At 37.1% G+C, this 25,156-nt stretch overlaps 1 protein-coding gene across 1 annotated transcript in view; it reads right to left on the reverse strand.

The window, feature by feature from the left end:
- CDH8 (cadherin 8) overlaps positions 1–25,156 on the reverse strand; it is a 397,524-nt gene that overhangs the window by 45,406 nt on the left and 326,962 nt on the right. The window contains exon 10 of the mRNA XM_069548935.1: positions 12,900–13,017. Coding sequence (XP_069405036.1) covers positions 12,900–13,017 — 118 coding nt within the window. The remainder of the gene's footprint in view (positions 1–12,899; positions 13,018–25,156) is intronic.

Here is a 25,156-nt window from a genome sequence, read left to right on the forward strand (position 1 = left end):
AGTTTTAATGAGCAAATATCCTAGAAGTATAGTGTAAGGCATCGAAAGGCAGCAGGTGCTACTATGAGAATGCAGTTTTAGCAGCGTGGTAGCGGCATTCTGTGCCTGGCAAGTCAATGAACATATCTGAGCCTCAATTTGCTCATCTGAAAAAGGGCGCTAATAATACTCACCCTGTGTACGTTTATGTGTGTGTGTGTGTGTATATATATATATATAGCAATAGGCGGCAGAGCGGAGCGGAGCTGCGAGGCGCTAGCGCGGAGCAGGCGGGTCGGCGGGCGCGAGGCGGAGCGCGGGCGGCCGGGAAAGCACTAGGGAGGACGGCGGCGGCGCGAGCGCTCGGTCCCGGCCTGCGGGAACCGGAGACCGCGTCGGCGGTGGCTGCTGCCCGAGGAGCCGAAGGGACACCTCCCTGCCCGCGCTCTGCCTCAGGCCATCGCTGCTCCCCCGGGGCCCCGCGAGAACTCGCCTCTGTGGTGTCAAAGTGTCTGACCGGAAGGCAGTGATCAGGAATACAGACATGTCTGAGGACCTGCAACAAGATGCCGTTGACTGTGCCATGCAGGCTATGGAGAAGTACAACATAGACAAGGACTGCTGCTGCCAAGTCGCTTCAGTCGTGTCCGACTCTGTGCGACCCCATACACGGCAGCCCACCAGGCTCCCCCGTCCCTGGCAAGAACACTGGAGTGGGCTGCCATTTCCTTCTCCAGTGCATGAAAGTGAAAGTGAAAGTGAATTCGCTCAGTCGTGTCCGACCCCCAGCGACCCATGGACTGCAGCCCACCAGGCTCCTCTGCCCATGGTATTCTCCAGGCAAGAGTACTGGAGTGGGGTGCCATTGCCTTCTCCGAGAAAATCCTGCTTGATATAGGCAGCGATAGAGAAGGACATTGCTGCCTTTATCAAGAAGGATTTTCTCGGAGAAGGCAATGGCACCCCACTCCAGTGTTCTCGCCTGGAGAATCCCAGGGACGGGGGAGCCTGGTGGGCTGCAGTCTATGGGGTCGCACAGAGTCGGACACGACTGAAGCGACTTGGCAGCAGCAGCAGCAGATATGTATTATGTATATCAATACATTTTAGCATTTTTTTTCACTTTGATATACAACCCATTCAAAGTAAGAAAATATAGGTTTGTCTTAATGACGGGACTTTTAAATAATATCCTAAACAGAGATGTAAGCATACTTTCTAATCTTACAATCCTTTTTAATATTTCTCAATGAAAGTTATTTTGTAAGCAATTCTGTGTTCATGGTATTTAATGTTAGATTATTCCTTGAAAGACAAGTTCTTGCAAAATTAAACATCCATTTTAGAATAAGTATTTTTAGAAAGACAGAAAAGTTCTAACAGGATTAATATAGGGGTATAGGTTGTTTTTTTTTTTTTTTTTCCTGTCTACCCAGTCCAAATGTGAAATTATATAATTACCTGCATACATTTTAGTTTTCTTTCTTTGAGGAAAAAGATAATAAATTCTGGATAATTGTCTTTTAACTATTCTAAAACCTTCTTCTTTGAACTTTAGCCTTCCAACATTCATGGCAAAGTTTTATGTCAACTCACAATATATTTCAGAATACAGCCAAAGTGATTTTTTTTTAAATTTTAAAGATTTGAAACTTTACACTGAGAAAATTCTTCTAAATCTATTACTGATACATGTAACATGTATTTATATCAACTTACTTCCCAGCACCACTAGTAAACTCTGTGTGTGTGTGTGTGTGTGTAAAAGCCTCTTCAATGTGTGACACATTTGTTTTTGTCCTATGAAGAACCTTAAGAATAGATGCAGATATACTCAAAATACAAAGAACTACTTCATTAATTTCTTTTGGGGAATCAAGTGAAGTCTTATGATCACAGAGTTTATGACTCCACAAAATATTTCATTGCATTTTTCTTTTAAAAGAAAGAAAAATTCCCTGTTTCTCCTTTAAGTAAATTATTCATATATCTGATCATTCTTCCACAACTTTGACAGGCACCTGTACCTGTAATTGTTTTCTTATCCCTGAAAAATTTGTTCAAATTCTCTCATTTTGAGAGATCTTTCTGATAAATCAAAACTGAATCCAGTAATTGAATATCTTCATAAAACTGTTAACTTTTATTGTCTTCAGTCTTAGAATATAGACAAGACTTAGCAATTCTGAACTATTAGAGCCATGTATCATATGTTCATTGAGTGCTTTGATGTATGGGAATAATTTAATTCTTTAATATGTCCAGAGCCCTGCTCAACAAATTATTGAGAACCTATAATACTGTAGAAGCATATCTTTTAATAATACTATTCACATTTTAATATGGAAGAGATCTGGTACAATAATTTCTAGTGTAAAGATCACTTCCATTTGCATTATTTCTTTTCAAGGTTGATAAAGAGGACAAAGTACATAGAGTATCACATAAGTTCACACACTGCCCTTGACATTCATCTTCAGTTCATTTCAGTTCAGTCGTTCAGTCGTGTCTGACTCTTTGTGACCCTATAAATTGCAGAACACCCGGAGTTCACCCAAACTCATGTCCATCGAGTCTGTGATGCCATCTGGCCATCTCATCCTCTGTTGTCCCCTTCTCCTCCTGCCCCAAATCCCTCCCAGCATCAGAGTCTTTTCCAATGAGTCAACTCTTTGCATGAGGTAGCCAAAGTATTGGAGTTTCAGCTTTAGCATCATTCCCTCCAAAGAACACCCAGGACTGATCTCCTTTAGAATGGACTGGTTGGATCTCCTTGCAGTCCAAGGGACTCTCAAGAGTCTTCTACAACACCACAGTTCAAAAGCATCAATTCTTCGGCACTCAGCTTTCTTCACAGTTCAACTCTCACATCCATACATGACCACAGGAAAAACCATAGCCTTGACTAGACAGACCTTTGTTGGCAAAGTAATGTCTCTGCTTTTGAATATGCTATCTAGGTTGGCCATAACTTTCCTTCCAAAGAGTAAGCATCTTTTAATTCATGCCTGCAGTCACCATCTGCAGTGATTTTGGAGCCCCCAAAATTAAAGTCTGACACAGTTTCCACTGTTTCCCCATGTATTTCTCATGAAGTGACGGGATCAGATGCCATGATCTGTTTTCTGAATGTTGAGCTTTAAGCCAACTTTTTCACTCTCCTCTTTCACTTTCATCAAGACATTCATCTTACATTCTTTGATTTGCTCATCACAGTGGTTTTGTTTTAACATTGTCCAATACAGCCTGCTACAGAAAACTAAAAGCCTTGTCCAAAGTCACATCTTCATTAATTGGTGGATGGGGGACTTGTCTGATTTCAAAGTTTGTACTCTATCTCCTAATACCATGAGTTTGCACACTCAGTATGTTAGAATAGATGAGTCCTTAGCTCCCAGCATGAACCTATTCATTTTGTGAGAGAGGAAACTAAAGTCCAGGGAGAAGTATATCACAGTGTGACCTTGACGAAACTAGCCATCTCTGGTCAAATGAAAGCATGACACTCAGAGAAGGATGACTCTGCTCAGCTCACCAGGTACAGCAACACCCTTTTTTTCAGACTGCTTTAAGATAAACAGCCTTCCAAAGGCTGAGAATAATATACTCAAGCAATAGAGGTAAGAAATTTTAGTAGGCCATCTATTAGGATGAAAGCAAAGTTAATCAGTAACCCAAAAAGATCCAAGGACAACAATTACTGTCTTCCTCTATAAAGTGCATCAGCACATTCATTCTGGAGGCAGCTTAGGAATAGAACAGGCAACAAATAGAAAATGAACCCAACATGATGTCCAGAAACCAGAACAATACCATCCTTTAGTTGCCAGGGGCCCTCAGTAACATTAGACAACACTGAAAGTTAGCTGAAAATTGTTAGCTGACAGATACCTAAACCAACTATGCATAGCAACTGGAAAATGCATGAACTATTTACCAGGAGATGTGGATCAAAACTAGAATGGATTCTAATAAACTTGCAAAAATAGAATTGTCAGCCCTGCCTCACAGTCCTGCAGCACAAATTGCAGTGATGTCTGTGGATCGCTGTGGATTTGGAAAGAGCTCACAACATGATTTGACTCTGCAAGCAGAAAAAAGATTTAAAAAAAATATAGTTCAACATCATGTGTCTAAGCTCAGGAATCCTGAGGATGCCAATGAAACTCACAGGGAGGATTATCTGCTGGTGACTGCAGATGTACATCACTACCTCGATCAGCTAAACACTTTTTAAGGTGAGAGAGGGAATCTAGGAAAACCTAACCCGTTATGTTGAGCTTCCCTGGTGGCTCAGCTGGTAAGGAATCCGCTTGCAATGTGGGAGACCTGGGTTCAATCCCTAGGTTTGGAAGATCTCCTGAAGAAGGGAAAGGCTACCCACTCCCATATTCTGGCCTGGAGAATTTCATGGACTGTATAGTCCATGGGGTCACAAAGACTCAGGCACAAGTGAGCAACTTTCACTTTCAATCCTTTATGTAGAAACTGTTTCACAAGTTGAGGAAGATTTAAGCAGGGACATCGTTTATGACAGTACAGAAGTTAGAATGTTTGATCATTCCTCCTCAAATCACAGCATTTTTGCAGGCTTTGCCTGTGAATTTCTCCCCTCGATGACAAAAAGCCATGTTAAGTTATAGCCTTTCTCTCTGAGAATTCAGATTAGTAGAAGACTGAGTCCCAAGGAGAACAAAAATACTCTGTACAGGAGGACAATACAGTGTCTATGTTATTCACTGTTTTATTTTCAATTCCCAGGGTAGTGCCTTGCAGGTGGTAAACACTAAATAAATAGGTATTGAATGAATATCTGAGTGAATGAAGATATATTGTCTCATCAATAACCTCAGAGGACAGTGGAGGAGCTACTCTTTGACTCAAGATAGATACACATGTCTACCTTAGCAGTCGTCACAGTCCTGCAGCGAAAAGTGAAGAAAACTTTTCAGAAATGTTAAGTACTCCCTTCTTCTCCTCACAGCCGAGAGGAATCTGGGTTGTTATGAACTACTTGGAATTAGACAGATAGAAAATAGAGGGAGCAGAGAGTATGTATTCCAGACAGAAGGAATGGACAGCAAGTACAGAAAGCGTGACTGGTTTTGCATGTTCAACCTAAAGGATGTATAAGATGGGAACAAGGTAGAAGGGAGAGAGTGATGGAAAATAAAGTTGGAGAGAGGACATCTCTCATCACTGTCTTTTTTTTAAGTTAATTTTTATTGGAGTATAGTTGCTTTACGTTATTGTATTAGTTTCTACTGTACAGTTGGAGAAGGCAGTGGCACCCCACTCTAGTACTCTTGCCTGGAAAACCCCATGAACAGAGGACCCTGGTAGGCTGCCAGTCCATGGGGTCGCTAAGAGTTGGACACGACTGAGTGACTTCACTTTCACTTTTCACTTATGTGCATTGGAGAAGGAAATGGCAACCCACTCCAGTGTTCTTGCCTGGGGAATCCCAGGGACGAGGGAGCCTGATGGGCTGCCGTCTATGGGGTCGCACAGAGTCGGACACGACAAGCAACTTAGCAGCAGCAGCAGCTACTGTACAGTAAAGTAAATCAGCTGTATGTATACATATATCTCTACTTCTTTTGGATTTCCTTCCCGTTTAGGTCACCACAGAGCACTGAGTAGACTTCCCTGTGCTATACAGTAGGTTGTCTACTATTGATTTTTTAAGAAATACATTTGAAGTCTCTGTATCTAGCATCTAATATCTTCATAACCTGGCTATTTACTAAGGTGCCACTAGCTCAAAAATTTTATCATTCTATCAACTCTTAAACATTCCATTTGTCAATATAGAGAGCCATATGTGCAACTGGACTGAGTCCTGTGGAAACCTACAGTTTTTAGGTACTTTTTATTTTTAGCTATTGATCATCTTATGGTAATCAGGGTTACCCAAATACTCTTCTTTCCCATTTCTGCTTTCTCCCTGCTTTACTCGTTGCCAACATTTACTGATATGTTCAATCACTAGCCTCTCAGGTAAGGGACAGTTGAACAGTATATAACTACTTATCACCCAAATCTTTATTTTGGTTTCCTTTTTGATATTTTTATTTGTTGCACTGGGTGAATGAGACAGCTTCAGGGGGCTCACAAATTTGTAGAAAAAGAAGAGAAAGAAGGGGAGGAAACTAATATTTATTGAGTCCCTTCTAGTCACCAGACACTGAACTTAGCACATTTTTATTTTTTTAACTTAATATTTTCTTATAAAAAACAACATAAGGATAGTTATTATTTTCCTCTTCTAGAAAAAGGCTTGAGGTTATTCAACAATTTGTGCAACTTCTCACAGTTCATATTCAGAAGAGCTAGGATTCAAAACTAAATATTCTTAACCAGAAAGCCGGTGCTGTTCTATATTCCACAGGGGCTCTCTTTTATCATTCATTCTAATTCATCCTAAGTCAGCTTTTTAAATGTTTATCTATGTAAGTGTCCCCTTTACTGTTCCCAAATTATTTCTCTGCCTTCTCTACACACTTTAATAAACTGAAGGATCCAAAGAACAGGGTGGGTGTTATTCAGGTCACATCCCTAAATGGCATGTCACGTATGCCTAATGTTGTGTCTATAAAATGCTCAAATTAATTCAAAATGGGAACTTCTGTGTTGAAAGGAGACGAAGTGATTGTCAACTACATTTAATGCTTTTTTTAGAAAGGGAGAATTTGCATAGACTGACAGCTCATTTTGTTTCCACATTCAATTTTAATATCTGGTTGTGCTTACCAAAGGACAGTCATGTTTATTTGGCACCCGCAAAATCCCAAGGCTTATTTTCATGCTTGCAAATACATGACAGATCAGTAAATAACATTATTCTTTAATGACACAAACAACAAAGTAGTCTAAACAAGATTTGGTTAAAAAAGTGTGTTCTCTGAGTAATTCTTTATACTTCCCCTAATGTACAGTTGCTCCCAACAACAAGTGTTCTATTTTTTTTCTTCTTTTGAAGCAAAAGTCTCAGAAAGCGAAATTCTAAAACAAAAATAAAACAAATGTCTATGCTATAAGGTATTTTTAAGATAACTTCAAGGTAACTAACCATGTGAAAATTTATCTCTTGTTTTTTCTCTTTCAAAAATCTTCACAATTAGAATTCTCTATAAGAACCAGAAATGATTGCAAGCAGGTTGATAGTGAAGCTCTGAATCAATTCATAACTCTGAATAGCATATGGACAACTACACATATCAGTTTATGCAGTGTATCTAAATTATATCCATAGGAATCAGCAATCTCAGAACTAAATTGTCTTCCATAACATACATTGGAAAATATATGCTGTACTATACTGTGTATGACCAGAGCAATAATTTTAGGCTTATCAAATTTTGCAAAAGAAATCCTTAACTTCTGAGGGTACTCTTGTATTATGACTTAAAAAAAGAAAACCAAACATACAAAAAAAAATTTGGAAATGATACAAAATAACAAGAGCTTTATAAAAACTTCTTAAGCAAAGAAAATCTAGTTTTCTGAACCAAACTCCACAGCCACACTCAACTTGGAAGTGCAGATCTGTTATCTATTTTTCTTAACTTGCACATCATCTTTAATTACAGTTTAGACGACAAAATGAAACATAAATGGCTTTTTATCAACGAAACATTGCTGGAAGCATAAACAATAAATTATGAATTACTGAAGCAGAAGCCTTTTTGGATCATGTATGCATAATGCTATTCTGCATATTCGGAATCCCAGTTGGCCCTTCTGTTTCATGCAAATCGAGCGCTACCTTTTATGATTTAACACTGAGGAAAAATGCCTTGCTTCATATGGGTAAAAGCTAACATCATATATGAAAGAGCCCTCTTGTCATTGTTTGATGCTGTGGAAGTCTATTGTGTGAGCAGAGTGGACAAGATCACCATATTGGAAGCATGCGTGGATAGGTATTCATTATCACACTCACACAAGCACACAGTGTTCACTTGTTGCTTAGGTATGGTTGCCAGAGTAACCCAATAATAATGAGTCCACTGTCGCTGAGGGATGGAGGCTTTTGTCAAGAATACTTGAGGAAAGAGATGCTATTTAGGAAAGTCCTCTGTTAGTTTCAAAGCAGCTTGGTGTAATGGAAGAATTTAATGAGACTCAAGGTGGCTAGAAAGAGGACAATCGGCTTACCAGGGTGGTCCTCTTTGCTGTGTGGATCATCAGGAAGGCCTTTCAGGTCTCATTCAGCCCAGACGAGGTAGAGTGGCTTAAGAGAGAGGAAAGAGGAACTCTGCCTGGAAACCTACCTCCTGAACACAGGAGAAGTGTTCATGAGGATTCAGTTGGACAGAGGACAGAGAAAAGAAGACCAGCTGGGGCTGGCTTAGGAGGGAAACCCACTTTCAAGCAGTAAATTTTAGTTTTGGGGCAAGAGGCTTCTGAATTAAGTTGGTATTATTCAAAAGAGCAAAGGAAGACTGTCGTTCATTTTCCAGCTTATACAAACTGATTCCCATAGAGTCTGTTTTGAGAGGTAGTAGATGAATTTAAAACAACTTGATATGCTAGAATAGAATATCATCTTAACAAGTTGGAAACTGGAATTAGCCTTTGTGTGGAGAACGCTGAGTTTCATGTTGGCAAAGGAGAAAGGAAAAAAAAAAAAAGCCTGAATATTTAAAACTAAATCCAGGAATCCCAGCAATTTTGTGGCTGGTAAATATCTTCGTTCTTTCCCCACCTTCCCGTCTTCCTATTTTTTTCCCTTTTATGTTTCTTTGATGATACGCTTTAGACTGCAATGCATTGCAAGTGAGGATCATGGTTTTCACAGCTACCAAATGAGGCCAGTTTCAGAATTACTGTGCAATATTCAAAAATCAACAGAATTAAAGCTGCAAAGAGACCTGTTTGAGAACAGTAAACCAGAAGAGATGGAACACAGCACGGGCATTGAGGATTCTTGTAAATAGGATCTTGTCCCATTTCATGATGAGTATTTTTCTGTGTGCCAGACATTGGGATAATAGCTCTGTAAGCCATCGGTTACTTATATCCATCAAAGCACACCCAAGGGGTAGATAGGTGGTGTTATCTTTGGTATCACAGATGAGGACATTGAGGCTTAAAATAACTGGTCTGTGGTCAGTATTCTCACAAGGGAGGTTTCTAGAGGATCAAAAGATGTGAAACACATAATGATTGAAGTTGGCCGTTGAGTTGAGATGGAAACCCTGCCAAACAAAACATGAATTATGCTCTGAACAGGGAACTGTGGAATGGACATTGAGATAACTGAAGGCACACTTATTTCAAAGCTCCAGTCAGCATCTCCATTATCCAAATTAATTATCAAAATCAGGCCTTTTAGAGTGAGGTTCTTGCTAATAGAATTTTGGTTAATGAAGAGTCATCAAGAAGAGACAAAAACAAAAATAGTGTCATCAGATACTCTGGTTTCCCCACTGTTTTTCCCAACCAGTAGTCTAATCAAGCTATAATTGAGGCCAAGTCCATGTCTCTCTTTCCCACAGACCCTCTTTAGGGCAGAGATATGTTTATTCTCATTATTCTACACATGTGATTCAAATATTTCAGTAAAGATACCCACTTTTCCAGCTAGCTTCCTGGCAATTTCCATCAAATCTTCTAACTACAGTGTGCAGGCTAGAGAAAATCATGTTTCTGTCAGCCTCAGATTTCCTGCATTCAAGATGTTTCTGTATCTGGGGGAAGTTCATTTATTTTCTCTGACTTGTTATAGTTAATTGTTGAGTATCTTCCATTTTCACAATTGGAATGAAAGTCAGTACTGAAGTGCAGTCAGTCACACTCCCTTTGTTTATAAATTCATCCAACTGGAAGATGAAGAAAACGATATCTGGGGCCATATAACTGAGAAGATGTAAGTTGTTGTGGTTGTTTAGTGTGTACATGTGATGAGTGACTCTTCACATTTTTGACCTTTGTTTTCACCTTTATCTGTGTTGAAGTTTGCGTTCCTATTCTGGCATGAATATAATTCTCATATATTCAGAAAGAGAATTATTTGTGAAATCACCCAACTGCATAGGAGACAAGAGACAGTTAATTTCTATCTCATTTTGTTTGTGATTATGAATTAGTCAGCTGAAAATTGCAGAAAGACCAAGCTATATGAGAGGAGAGAAAGATCACAGTAAATGTGAACTGAAAGACATGCTGCAAGTTTCTTAGAAAATGCCAAATACCGAAGCCATCTCCCTTAAAGATCCAGTTCATAAGAGGAGCCATCCACCCATCCATTATGGATTTGACTATGTTGCCTCTCTCAAAATATTAACCCTTATCTGGTGGGCTGGGACTTGTAAATCATGATGTTCTCAGTGGAGAAACATCAGCTACTGACCATTTTAAAATCAATCTGAAGAAGAAAAAAACCGTTCTGAATATGAGCTCATCATTTGATTTTCTCATGTTTCAAACATAAAACATACCATAGTTTTAGAGTAAATGATGCCTAATATTTGAATTTTTTTTTGGTTGTTTTGTATTCTATCATCTTAAGGAGTGGGTAACAGGCTCACAAGACATCATCTTATGTACCTTCTTATCAATGTATCTCCAGCATTTTAAATCCGACAGCTTCTTTCCATTACTTTAATGGTTTCTACACATTAAGAGGAGACAAATTGTGGTTTATGTCCTGTTTTCTTAGAAACTATCCAGATTCCAAAAAAGTGAAACAAAACTCAATGAATTTCTGATCTAGGAAAAGAGAGATAGTGTATAAACTTGACATATCTGTTCTAAAAGCCTATGGGTTCATGATTTATTCTGTGGAGATATTGAATATTTAGATCTTAAATCCAAGTCACAGAGAACATATGTCCTGGTTTCCACAAGACAGTCCTGGTTTATGGTTTTTCTAGGCATAAATATAAATAGCAACCCCTTTCACTCTAAAAAAAAAAAATCCCAATTGGAACAGTAAATTATATGGTCACTCTTTACAAAATAAATCAACACATAATTTTATATAAACAATCATGGCACAGAGAGTGTTCTTTCTCTTCTGAGCCCTTATGTGATACCTAGGCCCCCCACCTCCTTTTTTTTGCAATTATTTCACACACTTGTGAGGTAAGTCAAAACTTAGGTCATATTTTCTAGTTTCAAGAGAAAACAGATAATCCGCATATCTTTAATATTTTACTGGAAATTTTATTGAAATGTGTGATGGGGCACAGAGAATTTTCCTAGGTGTACAAGCTTCTACTTTGTATTAATTCTAAAAGTTTGAGAAGACACTTGAAATGCATTCACCTTAGGACTAAAATCTCATCTTTAAAGGGTTTAGGGCATAATAAATATAGTACAAAGCTACACTTTCACAGGCATGCAGTAACAACCTTTCATTCATCCAATATATGTTTATGCAGTATCATTGAGCCATACTAATAATGGCCAGCCATATCCTGAATTGCAGAAGGCATAGAAAGCACCAAGGAGCTCAAAACCTGGGATGGGAAAACATTTCTTCACAGAGAATTTTAAAATGTTGGGCATTTGATATGCAAAAATAATGACTGATACCTGTTGCTTCAAATCAAAGTAAGAATTGCCCACACTTTTGCACAGACTTTCAGCTCAGTTTGGAATTTCCAAGGGGGCTCTCATCTTAGGCATAGTCATGTGACTTCCGCAAAAGAGAAATGTTGGCAGAGTTACCCAAAAAACAAAAACAATGTACTTGGATTAGAGCTCCTAATTAAGGGAAGCTAACACATGTAAGTCCATCACTGAGGAGAGAGATCAAGATTTCATCTCCTTAATGTTTGCAACAGTGGAAGCCAGCTGAATGAGTAATATCTATACAACAGCTTTCTCATTTCCTTTTCTGTGATGCATTCATGATCCCCAAAGAAACAAGTAGCAATTTTGTTAAAAGGTAAGGCCAGAATATACTTTAACAAGGGCCATACATGTTATTTCACTTCATAAGGGAAGTTTTATCAAAATTCACTACCTCCTTGAATCAAAACAAAGCAGGTAATCCAAAAGTCATGAACCAGATTTTACTCTTCCAATTGAGTATAGTTTATTTTTTACATAGGCCATTCATAAATCTAAACAAATGCCTATAATAAAGCCAGAAGACAGACCCTGACAACACATTTATTTTGCTAATCATTCCGTGAAACATCTGAAATGAAGACTTAAATACATCTGAGCCGAAATAAATAGCTAAAAATCCTTGTTAAATATACTGCAGCTTAGAAAAGAAAAATGTATAGATGAGATAGACTTTTAAAAAATGATCTCTGACCTTCCTGTGTAATAGACAACAGTTAAGGGAAATGGTTAATCTGAGCTTGGTTCTTAACAAATAATGAAATGGATTAAATGTTCTCTGTGAGTAAAAGACTTAACAATAAAATCAGTTCATATTAGCACCAAAATAACACTGATAAGGAGTGTCCTTCAAGAAGGATTTTCAGATCTAATTGCTGTTGTCAAAGTTGGTACAGGCTTAAAACAAATACCTCTAATGTGTACCCACAAAGCAGGCAAAATTAGAATAGGCTTTCCCTAAAGACTTGGTAAACATTCAATTAAAACTTAACAACTGCAAAGTATAAGCCAGCTCCTCCTCTATCAGATATCTCAGTATCTTAAAATTACTGGAACTTTCACAGGGTTTAAATCTTTATTTTCATTTCCTATAAGTAAGGTGATTGAGGTACTGCCTGGGACGAAATTAACTTGCACATTCACAATTTCCATATGTATTGTTTGAATACTGGAAAGAGGAAGAGTTGCAATTAACATGCCTTTAGGCTGATAAGCTAAATTTTAACTGCTCATAGGTGAAAAAAAAATACTGTGCTGATATTTTCAGTGAAATTATGAAATCACATCCTATTTTCTGATGTATATCCTATCCTGTTTCCCAATGCTAATATATTTACCTTCATTTTTCTTGATGGTAAAATTCGGATTGTTGACCATTTCTGGAAGAAGACTGTATAAGAAATAATGTCCATTTTGGGGATCATCTTTGTCCATGGCACTCACTGTTTGAATGACCTGTAACATAAAACTTGACGTCAGCATTTCTGATGACATCAGAGGGCTCGCACTGCCTTTAAAAGCTGAGTGACATTCCTCTCATGGAGTGATACTTTGGTCCAAGGAATCTTTTCCATTTTCTAAATTGTTATGGATGGTTTGTGCCACGGATAAGGAGAAACATTCATCACTTTGAAACCTAGCTCTGATAAGTTCATGAAAATTAAGGTCATTACCTTTGTGTCCATTTATTATCTGTGGCTTGAAATAGCAAATTTCAGGGTATTTGAAAACATTTTCATGGGGCATTTAGAGGTTTCTTTCCATTTGGAGTATGGGCGGGCTTCTAGAATGAAATTTGGAATTGTACAGTGATTGTAGTGTGGCTTCTGGGAGGATATTGGAGGTAAAGGACTTAAATCTTGAATCCTCACAGCTCCTCTTTCATTTTGCTGATTAGGCTGTAAGTGCCAAATGGCGTGTTCCTGGACACAAACATCACTGCCACACACCTTTCTGAAGAGCTGTGTCTTCTGTTCCCTCCCAATAATGAATACTGTTTTTAAAGCTAATGGATAACACATGCAAACAATGCTTTGGAATGTATCCTAGATGAATAAATTATAGGGTTTAGAAGAATTACCACCGTGCAGAGAACTGTTTGGATAGATACACATACTCAGAATCAGTGCCAGTTGAATGTGCTTATTTCATTTGCAGAGCTGCATTAACTTAGTGCTAAGTTGTTTCTTGGGATGTCAAGAGAATTCACTTAATAATTCATATCTATAAATTTGTGATATTAATCACTTCAGTATGAAATGCTGGGCAACAGCTAATGGAGTATAAATGATAGCTTATACTTCCACTGTAAATAGCTACAACATAATTTCTACCAAAAAAAAAAAATATGCCTATGAAGCATGACTGTCAAGGAGATATCAGATTTACCATCAAAAATTAACACATAAATCCTTTTAGGTTTGTGAAATTTAGATAATACAATTTGATGCCTAATATGTCTGTTTGAACAACCATGTTCTATTCAACTTTGCCAGTATCATTAAAAAGAAAAAACTGGATCACTTTTTTTTTTTTTTTTGAGAAAGATATCATTGCCTTGGACCTTATTGCCTACATAAGATGAGAACCACAATTTAATAACATTTCCAATAGCTGTAGAGTTTTGCACTGTATCACCCACATGCTATATGGTACGTTATTTCAGGCATAAATGAAATAACTTCTCTCATTTTCTATTTCTCCATTTTTAAAAAATGGAACATATTCCTACTTGGTAGGTATTTTACTCTTGTTAAGGACCTTGTGAAATGTCTTATAATTTTACTTAGCTTGAGTAACAGAAAATAGCACAAAATATAACTCATGGATAAAACAATGAGATAGCCATTAAGGTGATGGAGTCCGAAATAAAGCTGCCTTGATAGAAGTCATAATTACTAATTGCATGACATGGAGGGACTTAACTCTTTTTGAAACTCAGTCTTCTTGTATTCCTAAATTTTCAATGAAAATAATACTTTTTTTCATAGGATCCTTTTCTTTAGGTAAATTCACATCAATTTCTTAATATACTGTCTGGTTCCTAGTAAATGTTCAATGAGTATTAGTCATCATCATTATTATTGACTATTTTTTGTTAAGGTCAATACCATTTTTTTCATGACATAGCACCTTGATAAGTGTAACAACTTTGATATGACATGAACAAGGCCTCACTTCTATCAAATTATGTAGGAAAGCAATTTTATTTACTATATCTAAACAACTGGCATATTTGCCTTGACATTTAAGGGCAGAGAGATTCCCTGGGGTTCCAGTTTTATAAAGAAGGGGAGAAACTCTGAAACCCAGATGACTCTTTTATTATATACAACCTACACATACAAATATTGAACAGAATAATTTTACAGGAGCCTTCTTTTAGGCAGTTACAAAGAACAGAGTTGGGGGGGGGGAATTACTTGTGAGTACATGTAGCATCATCTTCTTCCTTTACCCAATTTTGTTTCAAAAGACTTCTGTTTCCAAGTGCACCTATTGAAGAAGTAACTCCTGAAGTGTGTGAGCACATGTGAAGAAGATCAGGGACTTTCCCTGGTGGTCCAGTGGTTAAGACTCCGTGCTTCCAATGTAAGGGGCATGGGTTTGAACCCTGGTTGGGGAATAAGATCCCACATGCTGTGTGGCATGGCCAAGAAAATATTTAGAAATGAATAAAAATAAGAAAAACAAATGAAAAGAGGATTTCTTGATATTCTGGGGGTGGAAATCATTCAAATTTAAATGCATTCTTGAAGTGTAATTAATGGATAGATCTCCTACAAGCAATACCATTCTGAATATTTCTAAGTCATCTTCATGAAAACGACTCATACATGCTGGTAAGTGAATATACATGTTAAGCTCTCACAACCAAAACAAAAGAGGCAATAATTTAGCTTACCTGAAGTAAATGAGTGTAATTACCTGTCATACCACGTCTCAGAAGTTTGGTCTAAATATTACACCTGCAATGAATATTTTCCCCACCGTTTATTTAAGCCAGGAACTCTGTAAGACATGCGACTTCTTGAGCTTGTTGAACCAAAAACTCTTGGAATAGGGCCCAGAAATCTGTGTTTTAAACATTCTTCTTGGTGATTCTGATGCATGCTTAAGACTGGGATCACTCTTTTGAGTCAAGGGAAATGATTGTTGTCTATATGTCCCCTGTTATTATTCATTAGGAGAGTTTGTACTGTCAAATGCACATCAAAATCAGGGCATTATGTGTTGGAGAAAAAAATGGTGAAATTTGGTGAACCTTTAAATTATCTTCCAAATATCTTATGAACTGGCTATGGTTAGGACTTTGGTTTAAATCATTTTTGACGCTTCATTTATTTTTAATGCAGATGGCCTGGCTGGTCATTTTCTCTTAAAGTAGATGCCTGGTAGACCATTTGGAGGACTTTATGCTATTAAAATGCATAAAGTTACCCATGTTTAAAAGGCTGAAATCTTCATTGATGTAATAACATCTGAACACACTCGGTTTTAAACAAGAGAAGAAAAAGAAGCAAGGAAGTGCACCTCCACACAAGCAGACTTTATAGGCACACTGAGTTGATGACAAATGAAAAGTACACACATTTCCCACTGTGAGCTACTTAGATATCAGTTGATTTTTTTAAGTAATTGGAGAACTATTTCATGAAAATGATATAAAAATTTTGAAGAAGTTATAAATTTGTTCATAAGTGATGAGTCAGTGCTTTCCCCCCTCTCACTGCTGTTATCAATACTACTATTGATATGAAGTATATCGATATACTACATACTACATACTACTGTGTATGCCATACATACACAGCATTTAGTTTAGGGGACATATGTACACCTATGGCTAATTCATGTTGATGTCTGACAGAAAACAACAACATTTTGTAATGCAGTTATCTTCAATTAAAAAATAAATTTTGAAAAAGCATCTAGTTTAAGTACTATCCAGCAACAAAGTTAGGATGCAGCTGAAAAATCAAATGTTTGATAATATATTGTGGATTAAGTTCAAAGGAATCTAAAAGCTAACATACATCTCATCAGAAAAAACAAAGCTTATCTGAGGTCAGGCATAAGGAAATGAATTTCCAGGTTATACTTGGATTTCCATAGGAGCAGACTCTGACTTGAAAACAAATGACCTTTCTAAGGCATAAAACTGAAAAAAGGAAGTTTTTCGAGAACTGTGGGCCATATCATAATTCTGACTCTTAAAAAAATGATTCATTGGTAATCAATAAAATAAATCTCAAATTATAGTCAAGCAAGAATAGTAAAGCAAACCTCAGATTGCTCTTATTAAAACATTTTCTTAAGCTTTAGTTTAGACTTTTATACTGACACAAAAATATTTTAAATAGTACAGTTTTGCTGTCATTATTAACTTTTCAAAAGGCAAGCAGCCAGCAAATAAACACATTTCTGGTGATCTGATTGGTTAACAATCTTAAAATCTTCGTGGAATCTATTATAATATCCCCTCTGAGTTTCTATAGGTATTATGCATTGATTTGTTCTTAAGTGATGAGTGGGGTTTTTTCTTCCCTTCTCACTGCTGTTACAAAAGTATCTGACATATGGTAGCTATTTAAGAAGTATTATCTAAATGAATAAGTGAGTGTATGAATATATAAATCATGTCAGGCATGCTTTAGCATCATCACTAATTCTTACATAACCTTGAGAGGTAGACATGAAGAATTCTAGCACATCAAAGACATTATGACATCTGATTCCAAGTAATTTGGATAACAAACTCCTATATCCTCCTGCCCCTGTGTTAGGTTGCCTCAAAATCTTCTTGGCGTTCATACCTTCTGCACATGTACCTCAGTTAAATTGGGGCTCAGACCTCTAATATTTTGGATAGCATAAGGATGAACTTATCCATCTTTGCCACGTATGTTATTTATTTTATGAGTATCAAAGTTTCCCTTTTGATTTTAAAGGTGAGCAGGAGAAGGCAATGGGCATCCCACTCCAGTACTCTTGCCTGGAGAATCCCATGGACGGAGGTGCCTGGTAGGCTACAGTCCATGGGGTTGTGAAGAGTTGGACACGACTGAGTGACTTCACTTTCACTTTTCACTTTCATGCATTGGAGAAGGAAATGGCAACCCACTCCAGTGTTCTTGCCTGGGGAATCCCAGGGACGAGGGAACCTGATGGGCTGCCGTCTATGGGGTCGCACAGAGTCGGACACGACTGAAGTGACTTAGCAGCAGCAGCAGCAGAAAGTAAGCGAGTGAGGAGACATTAAAGGCAATATAGAAAGGACAGGATAATTTTTGGTTTTCCATTCATTCTTTGGCCTATTATGGATGGTTTTTATCAGTGTTAACATTCCTGAAATACTAACTTCTAATTTCTTAGATGGAGCTTCCCTATGGCTCTGTGGTAAAGAACCCACAGGCCAAGCAGGATACGTGGGTTTGACCCCTGGGTTGAGAAGATCTCCTGGAGTAGGAATGGCAACCCACTCCAGTATTCTTGCCTGGGAATCCCAGGGACAGAGAAGCCTGGTGGACTACAGTCCATGGGATCACAAAAATGTCCGATACGACTTCACAGCTACACAACAACAAATTTCTTAGATCAGCAGTTTTCAACTTGAGGGAGGGAAAAGTGAAACATGAAAGCAAAATTGTAAGAAATTATTTATATATGCACTTATATGAAGGGAGGGTATGTAGCTTTTATCAGATTATCATTGGTATCTCTAACCAAAGAGAACAAAATAGGCTAAGAACCATGCCCTGAGTGATCTTTGAAAATATAAATTATGTCTACAAGAGAAATCACTTTATGCCAATGATGATGAATTGAAAAAGTAGGAAATATAGGAACTTGAGAAATTACGTTAAAACCCACAGGATGACCCAATTATCCTATTATTTTCAAAACTTTGTAGCATAGCTCTAAATAAGCACTGTTCATATCCATTTAACGGATAGTTCCTGGACACTTAAAAAAAATAATTTTCAAGGCAATTCAATTTCTACCAAGCTTTTCCTTTTACTCCCCAATGTGTTTTCTTATGTCTTATTTCTTTGCATGAGTATACACTTGTCTTTAAAAAGCACTAGGTGGCTCTTTAGAGTGTATCTTAGAGGTCTGAACTTAGAAAATACAGCAAGAAAATGCAGATTAGATTGTGTATGTTTCTTTTAAACACTTAGTAAAGTCCTTAGACCTCTGGATAGACTTTTGGGGCCTGTGCCTTCACTAACCCGCCATAGAACTTCCAACATATTTGTTTCATTCTTTTTCACTCCACTTCACTTTACTGAAACTGAGTTGACATAAAATGATACAAAGCAAAGACTCTTGAAGGATGTATTTATACAAAGTTTGAATTTTCCAGTTGCTCCTGTTTCTTATTTTCCTTTGCTGGTCTCTGCATATTTCATGTGAATATTATATACCATTGAAATGATTAATATTTATTTAAAAAAATTTCTCCATCACTTGCTCTGCTTTGAAAACCTCATTAGGAGGGCAAAATTCACAGTTTTCAACATAGTTTAGAAGTCTTAACTTGCTTTTTAGGCTTATCTGCTCTCCATCTTCTACTATATAACTTCACAGGAATATTTCCTGATGCCTCATGAATATCATAAACATTACTTCCTAGGCTGAAAATGCTAAGCATAATATTGTTTACTCTTCTGAAGCAAGATTTTTCCAGCTGAGTTCCATTTATCACTTGTTATACAGTTTTCTATGAAGGAAATTCAAAAGACTTTATAATCAACTTTGTTTGGCAAAGGCCAAGGACCATTTGGTTCTAACACATTGGGGATTCACATGTATTTATTAATGCAAAGGGATCTTATATTTAAACAAAATAAATACAAGATAATGTTTAACTGTTTAATACAGTGGTTCCCAACCTTATTGGGGAAAACAGACACATACACACAGACACACCACATACCGTAACATTTACTGACACACTTTATCATAAAAGGGCTTCTCAGGTATTCCCTTTAAGACATGCTATCCTCTAAAGCCCCACATGAGTCTCAAAGTCCTGGAGCCCTCTTTAATCTCCTTTTGAAGGTGTTGTGTCTACATAGCTTGGTGGTTATAGCACTAACACCATTTGCGTCTTTGCTCTTCTGATAATACCTCCTCTTGGTATAAAGTGAAGCGAAGTGAAAGTTGCTCAGTCGTGTCTGACTCTTCATGACCCATGGACTATATAGTCCATGGAATTCTCCAGGCCAGAATACTGGAGCGGGTAGCCTTTCCCTTCTCCAGGGGATCTTCCCAACCCAGGGATGGAACCCAGGTCTCCCACATTGCAGGCAGATTCTTTACCAGCTGAGCCACAAGGGAAGCCCTAGAGTACTGGAGTGGGTAGCCTATCCGTTCTCCAGCAGATCTTCTCGGCCTAGGAATTTAAGTGGGGTCTCCTGCTTTGCAGGAGGATTTTTTACTAACTGAGATCAAATCTTGCGCAATTTATGTCACTAACACAAAGCCTAGGATGACAACATCCTAATGGTTACTGTCAATTTCACTTTCTTCAAAAAGGTGTGCTCATCACCATGGCTTCCATGAACAAATAAAAACAAGCATACACATGCGGCCACCATGCTTCCATCTAAATTCTTATCTACTAGCTTGAAGGTTGAAAATAAAACAGAGTAATCATTCAGTAACAGCCCAAGATTTGTAAACAGTCCTTTATACCATTTTTCCTCCTGCGGATCATTACTTATTTAGGTGAGGGGCCAGAATAAAGCCTGTGGATTTGGATTCATGCAAGAGGGGCAGCCAAAACATACAGAGGCTGCAAACATGATTTCAAAAAACATTTAGATTGTATGTGGTCCTGTCAGTTGATTCCAATGCACTTGAAGAAAATAATTATATTATCCCACAAATTCATATGGGGAGAAGTGATGTAGGAGCTCTTTCTTTACCATTGACAAATAGAAGACTTATATGTTATCAGAGGAAGAGTTACTCCAATATAGGGGAATACATTGTCCTAGCTTATATTGACTCATTTAGGGATTATTTATAGTGTTTCACTCCAAATCAAAGCTCATAAATATATAACAATAACAGCAATAAAACCAAAAAAATCTAATATTTTGCTATGAAAATTATGAAACTAGTTAAAATATGTAGTACTAGTTATTATAGTTATTTATTGAGCACTTGATATTAAGCTGGATATTCCTAAAATATGTTTAAACTAACAGAAGACCCAAGGTTACAAAACTGGTAAATGGCAGATCTATGACTCAGACTTTTAGACTGTGCTAGTTTCAAACCTTCAAAACTTCGGGTTTTTTCACTTTGCCTTTTTTTTTTAGCTTTCCCCCTCTGTCAAAGTGCCACTTAAAAAGTTATGCTTCTATTAGAGACTGTCTTGAAAGGCTTTGTTACATGTGTCGTCTTTGCAGAGTTTTATGCATTCCACTGATTTACCATCTCCTTACTCCACCCAAAGTAAAATGAAAATTGTATTTTATGCATTTTGTTGAGGCTATCAGTTTCATCTATTCTAAAATCAATCTTCTCTCCCTCTTGTGTATGCAGATAGATCCTGAAAGATGCCTTCTGGCAGGAAAGTTAAAATTAAATCTTCTGTATTTATTGTTTCATGAGTGTTATAAAATGCCATAATTTTACTTCATTGTTTAACATTTATTAGAAAAAGACCAACAGAAACTAAATATATATATATATATATATAAATAGAGTAGCAAACTCATTCATTGCTGCTGTTTATCAAGGGCTAATTCTACTTTTCTTATTCTGTAGAATGCTTTTGAATAGAGTGTGTTATTGATCATGGGTGTTGACTTTTTTTTTTTTTTGAAAAGTGCTCATTCTTGATTAGAATATTATTCTCATTAACAGAATTCCAAAATCTGCTCCTTGGGAAGCACTGTGAAATCCTAGAAAGTACAGGGACTGGGACACCTTCAAGAATAGACTTTGAAGCCCATGTTTCTTAATTTTCATGGGTGTGGATAGACTCTTACTCTTTTCTCAGCCTCAGCTTCCACATCTGTAAAATGTCTTTACACCACGAACTCCAAGCACAGTGGTGCTGAGTGCATATTAGATGTCTGGATGTATTACTGGATGCATGGAAGCATGTAGCCTCCCCAGTCACCTCTCTACCCCTTCACTGCCAGCACAGGCCAGGCTACCATTATCTTTTGCAATTATATCCTTTTAGATGATCTTCCTGTTTCATTGCTCATCCCCACATCTGTGTGTGTGTGCGCGCGCGCGTGTGTGTGTATGGATTTTATTCAAACATAATACTCTTTTTGTCAAATTTCACTTTTCTTATTATACTCTTATTAAACTTGCTTATTACCCTTATTATTCTTAGCCACAGATGTCTTCAATTTTTCAAACACATCAAGCTTTTGCTCCCTTCAGGATCTTTGCACAGGCTTATCCTGTTGGCTAGAAGACTTCTTCTTTCACTTCTTGTATGACTACCCTCTCTCTTTTTTTTTTTTCAGTTTCAACTTAAATTATCCCCATTTAAAAAGTAACTGTCTTGACAACGCTACATAAAAGATCTCTGCTTTTCCTATACTCTCTTCAGTCCCCGTTGTGTTAGTGTTTTCTTCAGCCTAATTTTTAAAGTTTATCATATTGATTCATTCTATCCTTTTTATTATCCCTCTTCCTCATTCAGTTCCATTGGAGGGAACACTCTTTTTGTTCTTTTTACATTGTTTCTCCAGGTAATATTACAAAACTTGGCATCCCGTAGATGCACAGTAAATATTGTTCAGTAAATAAATGAGGATGCAGCATGCTTGGGGCTGGTGCATGGGGATGACCCAGACAGTTGTTATGGGGAGGGAGGTGGGAGGGGGGTTCATGTTTGGGAATGCATGTAAGAATTAAAGATTTTAAAATTTAAAAAATAAAAAACTAAAATTAAAAAAAATAAAAAATTTAAAAAAAAAAAATAAAAAAAATAAAAAAATAAAAAAGAACATAAAAATAAATAAATAAATAAATGAATGATTTTTCATTTATGCACTATATGTCTGTGAATAAAACAAGTGTCTCAATGGTAATATCTGAGAAATTAATTATTAAAATATTTGTCACTGCTAAATTAGAATGATGATTCTTAAATTTTGTGAATATCCATTACATGAAGAGCATTGGCTAGATACCTATCTACAAATATAGGCTATTATCTTTTTCTTTAACCTGTGATAGTCCCATGATAAGCAAACTTTATTGCCTCAGTATTGGTCAGAGAGAAAAAGGATTAAAAGAGATAAACCAAAGTGTGTTTTTAACCCAGACATAATTAACTTGATGCTAAATAGCATATCTTGACTTCTACAGATGATGATGAAGCTTAAATTATATTCCACTAGATTTATTTACAGTAACAGGAAAGCTCCTTTCTGAAGGGGTAAAAAAAGCTCTGAAAGGGTCTATTGTTAACTAATTTTCGAATGATAAATATTCTCTGAGACTTCAGAGACCTTGACTCACATTTCATATTTTCAGTTCAGTCCCTGTGTCACTGAACCATCAGGAGCAAACTATTCTAATTCTGTATGTATGGTAAGTAAGAGGTAAGCATCTAAAATCAAATCCTAGAAAGACCCTCCTGAGGAGAGAAAATGTAGAACAGAGTTATGGAAGCCCCTTTGGCCAACACTGGCCACTGATGGTCTGTAATTTTGACGTTTGGTTCTGAGTGTGGTGGTATCATCACGGTGAAGGAAGGAAGACACTGGCTTCTTCTGGTGGAGCTGTTACGTGGTCCTCCACCTCTCCCGTCAGAGGTCCATTCTCCTCAGACAGAACCTGGTTTATCCCCGGCTGACTTCTTCTCAGCACCTGATAGATGTTCCCTATCTCTGGTGGCATGTGTCCTTTTTAAGGGATCTTTTCATTAAGATAGTTCCGATTCCTCTCATCTCTTCAACTTCCTTTCTGCCCAGAGGAATTGAGATATTTTCTTGCAATTTTCTGTCATTTCTAATTTTATTAAGTGTCTACCAGAGAGAAAACTCTATGTGGAAAAAGACTGATGTTTGTCTGCCACTAAATCCCCAGTACCTAGCCAAGTTCTGGGACATATTAATAGTTTGTATTCAATAAGCACTTACTGACTGACCCAAGCTTATCAAACTATTAGATACATACATTCGCAGTCATATGTCTTCCTTTCTAATTTTGAAATCCTCAACTCATACCCTCATTTCTGCACTGACCATCAAATAGGAGTAAGTGGAGAGAATCTTTTTATTCATCCTGTTAAACTGAGGGCCAAGTCATGGCACTATTAAATTGGAGACTAAAAATATACATCACCTTATAACTTTTAACTTAAATTACCTGTAGCTATTTGGGGGAAATTATGTTAAGTAAGAGTAACTAGCTAGTTACTAAGTTTTAAATAAGAGTAACTAGTAATCAGAAAACACCACATTAACATTTAACTTTGAAATGGAGGGATTATTTAAAAGGATTCTAAAAGGGATTCTCATTGATTTTCCCCTTATAATATGGACTGTGAATTCTTTTTCTCTGTCATGGGTGGTCATTACCCTCTTAAGGGAACCAATTCAAGGAAATGTCATCTTTCACTTCAGCATCATGAGAAGGTGGTAGAGTGAGACCAGACTTCTAGTTCTGCCTTCACAGTGAGCCTATAATAATTTCAGCACAGGTGTACCATGAACTAGGGATGTAGGCCTAGAGAAGAGGAAGGTGGTTTTCCTTTCTTTTTCTGTATTTTAGACTCTGTTTAAATGAGTCCAGTGGAAAACAGTCAAGTGCAGTAGCATTCTCTTGTGCTTATATTGCAACTGGTTTTCATTCTATGAGATGTTTTAGAAACCTCTTTACAGAGGGTCACCCAATGCAGAAGATTTGTTACAGATTGGGTTTTTTGATGGCTTGTGCTTGATTATTGCTAATGATATCCAGCTGCATCATCTCCCAGACAGCAGACCTTAAATCCATATCTTCCAGGCAAACCAGACATTTCAAAGTTACCTGCACTTCTTTCTCTGAGGATGACATTAATTGTTGAAAAATATAGAGATGACTGAATTTAGTGCTAATTCAGTTTTTGACTTTTTTTTTTGCATGAGACTGTGATAATTAATATTCTAATTTCAAAATGAGTCATGTGGTAGGATGAAACATGATGGAAAGTGCATCCATGCTGAACTTATATAAGTGAACACTATTTAGTGTGGATAACAAATATGAATTCTTGAAAATGTTAAATATAAAAATGAGATATTTGAGCCATTAAAAGTGACCTGGGAATGATGTAATGAATCAAACATGAGTTCTGAGTAGCACAGAGGATTCAAGGAATTCAGAGCTATTTAAACTGTGTGTATCAACCAGTCAGCCATATGTCCAGAAAATTTTGCTGAACAGACAAATATCTGATATCTTCATGTAAATATGAAGTTAAATAAACATGCTTAAATATTCATCTGAGGATAAGATAGTGCAGTGTACACACACAACAAACATTTTTTTCACAGAGTGAGTCATTCATGTTGATTTGCAAAAATCATAAAACAAAGAATCGACTTTTGTTTTTTATTTTGAT

The sequence above is a fragment of the Ovis canadensis genome, chromosome 14, assembly GCF_042477335.2.
Source record: "Ovis canadensis isolate MfBH-ARS-UI-01 breed Bighorn chromosome 14, ARS-UI_OviCan_v2, whole genome shotgun sequence".
In the NCBI taxonomy this organism is placed as follows: Eukaryota; Metazoa; Chordata; class Mammalia; order Artiodactyla; family Bovidae; genus Ovis; species Ovis canadensis.